The sequence below is a fragment of the Gracilinanus agilis genome, chromosome 1 (assembly GCF_016433145.1).
Source record: "Gracilinanus agilis isolate LMUSP501 chromosome 1, AgileGrace, whole genome shotgun sequence".
Taxonomy (NCBI): domain Eukaryota; kingdom Metazoa; phylum Chordata; class Mammalia; order Didelphimorphia; family Didelphidae; genus Gracilinanus; species Gracilinanus agilis.
In genome coordinates this window covers 87554793-87565118 of record NC_058130.1, presented here as the reverse complement: position 1 = coordinate 87565118, position 10326 = coordinate 87554793, and the positions used below count along the sequence as shown (strand labels likewise).

The following is a 10326-nucleotide window of genomic DNA, read 5'->3' as shown; positions in this document are numbered from 1 at the left end:
GGGAGTGAGGGAGGGAGGAAGGAAGGAAGGAAAGGAGACAGAGAGAGGGAGGAAGAAAGGGAAGAAGGGAGGGAGGTAAATAGAAAGAAAAGTATAATCCATAAAAGCAAAGTCAAGTGGGTAATGGAAGGTAGATTTCTAGCTGGAAGAGACATGGTGGTAGTATGGTAGCTGACTGAGGAAAAGGAAAAGAGATGGAGGAAATGGCCAGTGGCTAGGCAGCTATTAGAATTCTGGGTTCATTGTCAGGGAGACCTAAATTCTAATTCTGCCTTAGACCCTTAACTAGCCATCTGTGCAACCATGGGCAAGTCACTACTAATCTGTCTCAGTTTCTATACAAAAAGCTTTGCCTTTCTTTGTATGCTAAGGGCGTCTTTAGGGTGGTGCCTGGCAAAGGCATGAGCTTCATAAATGTTTACTGACTTGACTTTATAATAATAGGATTGTTATTATGTATTATATATAATATATTATATAACAGGATTATTGTGAGGATTAAATGAAGCAATAACATAAAGAGCTTTGCACATCTTACAGGGCTCTCCACAAATGCTAGTGGTTACAGAGAAAAAGGTATCCAAAGTGGTCTTTGCAACACAAAATCAAAAGAGGGCAATGACCTGAAAACACCTACAAGCAAAGCCTCAGAGGGAAAAATGTAGATGGGCTAAAGAAATAAAAGATCAAAAACCATAATTTAAAAATAAAGTCTTTGAGGAGACACATTTGAGAAAATTCCATTTAGGTAGCTCAATGGATAAAGTACCAGGCCTAGAAGTGAGACTCGAGTTCAAAACCAGCCTCCAATACTTACTAGCTAGGTAACCAACTCACTTAACCCCGTTCGCCTCAGTTTCCTTATCTGTAAAATGAGCTGGAGAGGGAAATGGCAAACCACTGTAGTATCTCTGCCAAGAAAAGCCTAAATGGGATCACAAAGAATCAAACATGCCTGAAAAATGACTGAATAACAACCTTTACATCTTATCAATTGAATGAAATAAGAATTATCAATATTTTCAAACTAACACACAGCAGGGTCGTGTCCTACAAAAGTGGCTGGAAAGTAGATGCTGTGGGATTCACGTCTTTCCTGGAAAAGCAGCATCTGGCCTGGACCTAGAGCTGCTCCTCCTTCCCTATTGGAAGTAATTGATTCCTTTTTGGAATTTCTACCCAGGAACTCTCTCTCTCTCTCTCTCTCTCTCTCTCTCTCTCTCTCTCTCTCTCTCTCTCTCTCCCTCTCTGTCTCTCTCTCTGTCTCTGTCTCTCTCCCTCTCTGTCTCTCTCTCTCTCTGTCTCTCCCTCTGTCTCTCTCTGTCTCTGTCTCTGTTCTCTCTTTCTTTTTCTTTCTGGATAGTTCCTGAGCGAGTCCCACTTGCTCAACCTCCTTCCAGCATGCCCCAGACCAAGCTTCACGACTAGCCTCTAAATATCTACTATACCTCCATGCAGTAACCTCTACCCCATCTTCACTGCCATCTCCTGTTTCTGGAATATTAATCAAATCACTACTCCCTTGCTTCTGGAAAAGGCATGACAGTATGGCTCCTTAAATTCCTTTCCCTGGTCGTATGTTATGTGTATAAAATCTCCCCCACTGGAATGGAAGCTCCTTGAGTGCAGAGACCGTCTGTCTCTCTTTTGGATTTATATCCTCAGTGCTTAGTAGAGGGCCTGGCAAGTAGTATGTGCTTAATAATTGCATCTTCATTCATTCATTCATTCATTTCAGATACAAGCAAGACCTCAGAATGTCAGCCCTGCTTGGCATTAACTTCGACCTTTTGGAGTCTTAGCGGTGTAAGGGTTAAATGAGGAATTTTGACAAAATAAGAGAGCAGCTTTTAATAACTTAAATTTTCATGAGAATATAGTAAAGTTGTAAATTAATATTATCCCTTTAAGCCAGAGAAAAGAAAACTAGCAGCTTTTAACAATTAACAATTTAGGTTTATTAAAATAGAGATAGAGAAAAGAATATAGTAAAATGAATATAGTAAAGGAGAGAAATATAGGAAAGAGGTAGAGAAAGAAATTGCCTAATACCTAACTAGCTACCCTATAACTACCTATAATTACCTATAATTGCCTATAACTGCTGTTAAAGTCTAGCTGATCACCCCTCAACTCATTTTTTTAAAGAAATCAATTTTTATTGGTATTCAATTTAACAGCTATTCAAATACAAATGCTATATATATATATATATATAAATCTTTATCAAAGGGACTATTCTTGTTCAATTGTCAAATGACATAGGACTTCAAATTTAGAATTATGCTATTAACACTTCATTTATTCATTCTCAGAGAAATGAAACATTTCACACATATAATTTTTTGGATAATTGAAGCTCACTATGTAATATATATATATCCCTCAACCACCAAATAACAAGCAACAACGAACCAACAACTCATCACCAACCCACACCACCAGAAACCAACCCCCCGATGACCAACAACCAATGACCAACCACTAACCACTTCCCACCCATCAAAAGGTCAAAAAGCTCCTCTCAGTCCTCCCGCTGGCCTTTTATAAGCCCTTCTTACCTCACTTCCTGTCTCTCTAGTTTCTACTTCCTTTGACTGTGGGCTGCTATATCTTTACACATCTCTATGGTAAAAGGACCTGCAGGTCCCCAGTTAAATGAGAAGAAAGGGACTAAGAATTCCCTTTTACAGCAGGATGCTGCCTAGTGGCAGGCCAGGAAGTGACTGATACCCAAATGCATCTGTTTTTATAGAAGCTTGTGGGGCAACAGGGCTAAGTGGTGGCAAAGCACTGGGGTCGCCATTTCAGAAGAGCATCCTGGTACTTCCAAAGAGTCCGAAGGACAGAAAGACTGATTGAGGGAGAGCCTCGACAGCAGGATAGATGTTTTCATCACAAGGAGGGGACGTGGGGGGTGTCGGAGAAGTAGCTCACAGAATCTATTTTTCTCATTTCCACTGTTTCCAAGAGAGGTCTTGGTTGATTCCTCCATCTGTGGTTAAAGATGGCGGTGATGTCAACAGAGCCTAGCCATTGAAGCATCTCTTAGAGGAAGGCAACTCTCCTAACTGAAGAATGAGAAATAGTGGATTTGTGTGGACTAGAAGATTGGAAAAGAGGATTAAAAGCGTGACCATTCACAATGGGACAGATTGTTGAGAGCCTGGAGGTCGGGGCAGGATAGGTAGGTAGATGTGAAGTTCATCAACATTGAGACAGTAACACGCTGAGCTGATGAGATCACCGAGTGGAACCGTACAGATGGAGAAGAGAAGAGGACCCAGGATAGTTGAGACAAGCACCCTTGAGGGACTCCTACAGATGGAGCTGGATGAGGATTCAGCAAAGATGACTGAGGAGCGGCCAGATCAGGCAGAGGAGAACCAGGACAGATTGGCACCCCCAAAAGTAGAGGAGACAATATCAAAGGGAAAAGAGTGGTCAGCAATGTCAAAAGCTGCGGGGAGGTCGAGGAGGAGGACTGAGAAAAGGTCACTGGATCTGGCAACAAAGAAATTATTGGGAGCTGTATTGGAGAGAGCACTTTCAATGGAGTGATAATGTGAGCAGCCAGATGGTGAAGGGTTAATACGTGTGGGAGGGAAGAAAGTAGAGACCTCAATGGTAGATGATTTTGTTGAGTAGTATGGATACAAAGGGTTGAAAATATATAGGATAATTAGCAAGGGTGGAAGAATCAAGTCATTCTTTTTTTAGGTGCAGAGATGAGCATGTTTCTAGGTAAGAGGGAAGGAGCCAGTAGACCAGGATTAAAAAATAAGTGATAGGGGGCAGTTGGGTAGCTCAGTGGATTGAGAGTCAAGCCTAGAGACGGGAGGTTCAAATTTGACCTCAGACACTTCGAAGCTGTGTGACCCTGGGCAAGTCACTTAACCTCCATTGCCTAGCCCATACCACTCTTCTGCCTTGGAACCAATACACAGTATTGACTCCAAGACGGAAGGTAAGGGTCAAAATAAATAAATGAATGAATGAACAAATAAATAAATGATAGAGGGACAGCTAGGTGGTTTAGGGGATTGAGAGCCAGGTAGTCCTGGGTTCAATGTGACTTCAGCTATGTCCTAATTACAGGACCCCAAGCAAGTCACTTAACCCCAACTGCCAAGCCCTTAATGTTCTTCTGCCTTGGAACCAATATAGTATTGATTCTAAAACAGAAGGTAAAGGCTTTTTAAAAATAATAATTATAATAAATGACAGAGAGAGATTACAGGGTACTCTGAAGGGAGAGATGAGATGGAATAGGATCACTTGAACAGAGAAGTTAGCCTTCATAAGGAGTACTTCATCATGTGAGACAGGGTTAAAAGCAAGGGTGGCAGAAGGCATCTGAATGATAGATGAGGATGAGGGCAGAAGAGGAAAGGGTCTTAGAGGGTAGGGGGAAGGGGATCCATGGAAGGTTTGGGCCTTGTGGCACTACTAGACAGAGGCCACGCTCCAGATGGACATTTACTAATGGATGGCTTCAGTTCTTCAATTAGTTATGAATTCACTTAACTGCATTTCCCCCCTCATCTAAGTCAACAGCCATCCATCTTGTCTAAAAAGAAATTAAGAGAGGCTCTCAAACACTTCATTGAAATCTAAGATGAACAGGATCCTTGCCATGAGTCAGTCTGATGATCCTGTGTAAAAGCAGTTAGTCTGGTGGTAGACAGCCAGCAAATATCTCAATGGTCTTTCTTAAACTTTACAGCACAGCAAAGCTCCACTAGTGTCAGATCCTGCTGGTACAGAAATATGTATAGGCTGCCCTTTTTGTGGTGGCAAAGAATTAGAAATTAAAGGGATGTCCATCAATTGGGAAATGGCTGAACAAATTGTGGTACATGTTGGTGATGGAATACTGAGGAATGATGAACAGGAGGATTTCAGAAACAACCAGAAAGACCTACGTGAACTGATGCAGAGTGAAATAAGGAGAACCAGAACATTGTACACAGGAACAGCAATACTGTGGAATGATCAACTGTGAAAGACTCAGATACTCTCAGCTATACAATGAATGATCCAGAACAATTCTGAGGGACTTTATGAAAAAGAATGCTATCCACCTCCAGAGAAAGAACCGTTGGAGTCAGAATGCAGATGAAAGCATATATTTATCTATCACTTGTTTATTTATGTTTTGGAGTTTTGGTTTTATAAGATTACTCACTAATAAAATAAACAACATGGAAATGTGTTTTGCATGCTAATATATATATAACCCAGACTGAATCATTTGCCAGCACTGGGAGAGGAAAGGGAAGGGAGGGAGATAAGATCATATTATCTAGAAAAACGTGAGAAAATTTATTACATGTAATTGGCTAAAAAAAAAAAAAAAGTAAAAATAATGAGTCAGATCCTGTCTCCCTCACTCTGTATCCTGTGCTGTGTATGGGTTTATCATTGGAAAGGATCCTGATGTCCTGCTTCCCCATCTGTGGTTTTGTTCTTCCACTAAGAGCATGACCCCAACCAGAAACTTCCTTTCTTTTAAGGTGGGGAAGGGGTTTGTGATCAAGGATAGAGCAGAGTTCCTGAGTCAGTCACCCCTTATGACCTCATCAGTGCTGCCTAGACCTTCTGATTAAACTAGGTCAGAGCTGTCAGAGCAGGTCAGAGGGTGACAGACACCTTCTCTCAAACCATGGGATGTCTATATTCTACAGAGACTAAGGTAGATTCAAAAGGGATGGGAGAGTGGAGTGGCAGCTGGGATCCTGGAGATCCTGCTCCTGGTGGGAAGGGTGGGAGGAGGGAAAGATCTAAAAAAATCAGAGAATAGGTATCCTCTGGAGGCCTCTAAGCAAACTTGGAATCTAGGGGCCATGGGCTAGTCCACAGGAAGAATGGTCACTCAATGCCCAACAGCCCTCAGCCTAATCTTCTCATCTGTTCCTTTTCCTTCTTTCTCTTGCCCCATTTCATAGTCACAGACCAAGATGAATATAAGTGATTCTGAAGTTTTCTTTGAAGAAAAAATCATGGTAGGTGAAGATGGGATCATTCCTTGGGGGTGGGGCAGGAGAAAGTAAAAATTGTCTCAAGCTGGAAAAGAGGGAAGGGATTAACTCTTGTAGAAGGATCCTGTGTCCACACGAAGTTGGATAGATGGTGGAGGGAGATGTAGAAAGGCTTCAATCATCAGGTCATACACATCTGACATAGGATGACATAGAAGGGAATGGAAAATGAGAGGGTGGGAATTTGGAAGGGTCAAGGCATCAGATGCCTGGGAATGAAGACTGGTGATAAATCTGTGGGAGCTCCAAGCCTGGGTCTGATGCAAAAACAGTGGATTCCCCTCTGGTAAGGAAGGAAAGGAACCAGGGAGCTTTTTGCCAGGCTAGGGAGAAAGGTTGTCCTGAGGGTTCCCTCTTGTTATGCTCTGCCCTCCTCCTTGCAGTAGACACAAATGAAGGATGCTTGGGAGCTGAAAAATGCAGACCTGGTGGTGGGTGGCTGATGCGATGGTGAGAAGGCAACGGGCACTGTTGCTGCTGTGTGCCCCACCAGAGTAGGCCCTGGTGAAACTATAACCCTGGATCGCATGAGGCACATCCACTGTGGCTTCTGTCACTCTGCCAACTGCCCCATCCAGCCTGGCTGGCACAGTACCACTGTCAGAGGTGTAAAAACAATATGCCCAGCCCAGGCAACATCTAAGCATTCAGCATCTGACATCAAAATTCTAATGGTCTGAGGGGCTGGTGGGCCTGATGGAGGAAGGGTTCTAGATCTCTCTTGCCCAATAAAGGGCATCCTTAGGCTCACTCTATCTCCTTTACTGACTCTTCTTTCCTTCAGAATGTAGACCTGACCTCACTGGCATCTCAATCATAAACTGGCTTTTCTCAATTTTCTGCTTGTTTCTTTTCTCAACTCTATTTCTATTGCTGGCAGCATCGCCATCCTTCCCAACTCTCCAGATTCAGACCTTTCTCAGTCTCCTTCACTCTCACATCCAATCTTTTCTCAAGTCCTGGCCATTCTACCTCCATCTCTCTTACATTCAGGCCCTTCCTTTTTCTCGAATGCCACCATTTTTGTACAAGTCCTCATCATCTCACATTCAACATGTCTCTCTGCTATTGGGACAGGGACTGAATGCTCTGTCAGAAAGAGATCTTGGGGGACCCCTGTGCTATCACCAGGCACAGGATTAGGCACCACATGGCAGCTGTAACCATTCTGGGCTGGCATCATGAAGGAGAAACAGCCCTACCTAGGTAAGGAGTAAAGCTTAGACTGGGGGACAGTGATCAGACCTCTCACACCACATTGGAGGCACCAAAAACCTACAAGTCCCAGATCAAGCTGTGAAAACATTAGGACACAATGGAAGTTCAAGCCAGTCATTCCTCCCCACCCCCACCCCCCCAGGGGTATGCAGAATCCAACTGTAATATAATGTCAAAAAGTAAAAAAATGGCTGGAAAAATGAGGAAACAAAAAAAAGGACCTGTTAAAAGCTATTATGGTGATAAGGAAGCTCAAGACACAAAATGAAAAGAAGGCAATGACTTAAAAACACTTAAAAGCAAAACCTCAGAGGGAAAAATACAGATGGGACACAAGACCCACAAGAAAATTTCTAGAAGAGCTAAAGAAATAAATGATCAAAAAATATAATTTAAAAAATAAAGTATGAAGGCAAAAATTGGGAAAAGAAATGAGAGCTATGAAAGACAATTATGAAAAGACAACCAACAGCTTGGTAAGAGTAAGAGGGACAAAAAATACTGAAGAAAATAACTTCTTAAAAATCAGAATTGGCCAAATGGTAAGAAGTACAAAACCTTACTGAAGAAAATAATCCCTTAAAAACTAGAAATGGTCAACTATTAGTTAATGACTACATGAGATATCAAGAAATAATAAAGTCAAAAGACTAAAAAAATTTTAATAAAAATGTGAAATATGTCACAAGAAAGACTGACCTGGAAAATAGATCGAGAAGAGATCATTTAAGAATTATTTGACTGACTGAAAGCCATGATGAAAAAACATAATATTCAAGAAATCATAAAGGAAATATGTCCAGATAACCTAATATTAAAGGGCAAAGTGGAAATTGAAAGAATTCACTGATCACCTGAGATTCCCAAAATGAAAACTCCCAGTAATATTATAGTTCAAATCCAGAACTTCCAGGTCAAAAGCAGTCAGAAAGTAATCATTCAAATATCATGGAACTACAATTAGGATCACAAAGGATTTAGAAACTACCACTATAAAGGAGTGGAGGGTTTAGAATATAATATTCGAGGAGGCAAATGATCTAGGATTACAACCAAGAATAACCTACCCAGCAAAACTGAGTATAATCCTTCAGGCAAGACACCCAGATATTTAATGAAAGAGAACTTTGAAGGATTCCTGATGAAAAGATCATAACATAACATTTGGCATTCAAATATGACTCAAAAAAATATGAAAAGGTTTATAAAGATGCATAACAAATCATAAGGGACCTAACAAGGTTAAATTGTTTACATTCCCACATGGGAAGATGATACATGTAATCCTAAAGAACATTATTAGTTAGGAGTCTGCTTAGAGGGCATGGGTGTGAGTCTGTTATGTTGAGATGATCTCAAAAGAATAGAATGGTGAGAAAGAGGGATATCCTGGGAGAAGGGGGATGGAAAAGAAAGAAATCAAGAAGGGGCATGCAAGGATGTTTTCACAATGAAGGGGAGAATGCAGGGTTGGGGTGGAGTAGGAGGTGGAGCAGACAACTTTTTTTTTTTTAAACCCTTGCCTTTCGTCTTGGAGCCAATACTGTGCCTGAGCACTGTCCATCGACGGAGCCTATGCATATGTGCTGATGAGCTGACCTAAGGGACGGCGCTTCCAGCTTACGCAGTGGGCAACAAGCACCTCTCCTCTCTGTGCATTTGGTTTTTTCCAACGGAATTGTTAGGCTTATCCCTTTGGAAGGGGATTGAATTCACGGAGGAGGAGGTCCTATGCCTCTGGGTCTGGTTGCAATCAACAAAATGTCATCCGAAAATGAAACCGTGTGGAGGAGCTCCGCAGCGGAGAACGGGACAGCAGCGAGCACGTTCGGTCAGCGGCGAGCACGTTGGGTCAGCAGGCCTCTGTGCTTCGTGCTCCGCTTGCTGCACAGACCCGGAGGCCTGCGGAACCAAGCCGCTTGTCCGGCTGTGGCTACCGAGCCGGCTTTCGTGATCCCCGTCCGAGAATGTTTACGGTGGCCCAATGCTTCTTTAAAAGTGATCGGCAGAGGATCAGCGCAGCGGGGGCTTGTATCGTTTTAGCGTGGCTCAGGGAAGAGCGTTTCCCTCCGAGATGGCAGTGAGGGGGGAGCGAGGCCTGACCCAGACGGTGTGGAGTCCAGAGAAGGGGAGCGGGGGCTGGGCACAGTAAAAGGAGGCGGGTAAGAAGGCCGGAGGTCATTCTCCAGAGCCCAGACCTGAGGACGATGGAGCTGGGACCTGTGAAGTGAGAGCGAAGGGAGGGGGGACCGTGGGGAGGGGCCCTGGGCCTGAGCAGGCTCTCATCTTCCTCCCTCAGGCCCCGGAGGAGGCTGCGGCCATCAAGATCCAGGCCTGGTGGCGGGGGACTCTGGTGCGGCGGACCCTGCTGCACGCGGCCCTCCGCGCCTGGATCATCCAGTGCTGGTGGCGGGTGGCTTACTCACGACTGCTCGATCGGCGTCGCCTCATGGTGCTGCAGCTCTCCACGAGGCGGGAGTGCGCCGTGGTGAAGCTTCAGGCGATGGTGCGCATGTGGCGGGTGCGACGGCGCTACCTGAGGGCTCAGGCTGCCGTGCGCCTCATCCAGATGCGCTGGCGCAATTGCCTGACCCGGGGGTTCATGCGTGGTCGTTACCAGATCACAGCCAGCGGCCTGGCGATGGAAATGCAGATCCTGATTTCCTAGGGACGGGATCCCTCCCCAGTAAAGAATGTTGGTGGGTACGGCCGCTCTCCTCCTTCCTCGGCTGCAGGCTGTGCTCAGGAAGTCCAGACTCGGCGTCTCTCACTTTAAAGGGCCCCCTAGATCCAAGTTTGAATCCCCCCTCAGAGGTAGCCTAGCTTAGTGGCCCCGAACAAAGCGCTGAATCTGCTTCCTCCTCTGCAGAACTGGAGACGCTGGCGCCTGCCTCGCAGAGCTGTTGGGTATGAAATGGTATCCCTACAGCACTCCAGGCATGCCAGCCATCATTGTTCTCTGGCTCTCTTTACAAAGAGCTTCTAGGCATCTCGCTGTCTCTGTCACAGACCGAGTCGCTAACCCTCTCCATTCCTGTGGTTGGGAAACCATTCCCACTTCTGGGCA

The 10326-nt window shown here is 44.3% G+C and overlaps 2 protein-coding genes across 2 annotated transcripts in view; both read left to right on the top strand.

Annotated features, from left to right (window-relative positions):
• Positions 1 to 6484, top strand: part of GRM2 (glutamate metabotropic receptor 2) — a 35825-nt gene extending 29341 nt beyond the window's left edge. The window contains exon 4 of the mRNA XM_044676667.1: positions 6428 to 6484. Within this exon, the coding sequence (XP_044532602.1) occupies positions 6428 to 6484 (57 nt within the window). The remainder of the gene's footprint in view (positions 1 to 6427) is intronic.
• Positions 6485 to 9020: 2536 nt separating this feature from the next.
• LOC123247680 (IQ domain-containing protein F5-like) lies at positions 9021 to 9927 on the top strand. Its single transcript, XM_044676654.1, has 2 exons — positions 9021 to 9257; positions 9559 to 9927. The coding sequence occupies exons 1-2, from the start codon at positions 9021 to 9023 to the stop codon at positions 9925 to 9927; spliced, it is 606 nt and encodes a 201-aa protein (XP_044532589.1).
• Positions 9928 to 10326: the final 399 nt, after the last annotated feature.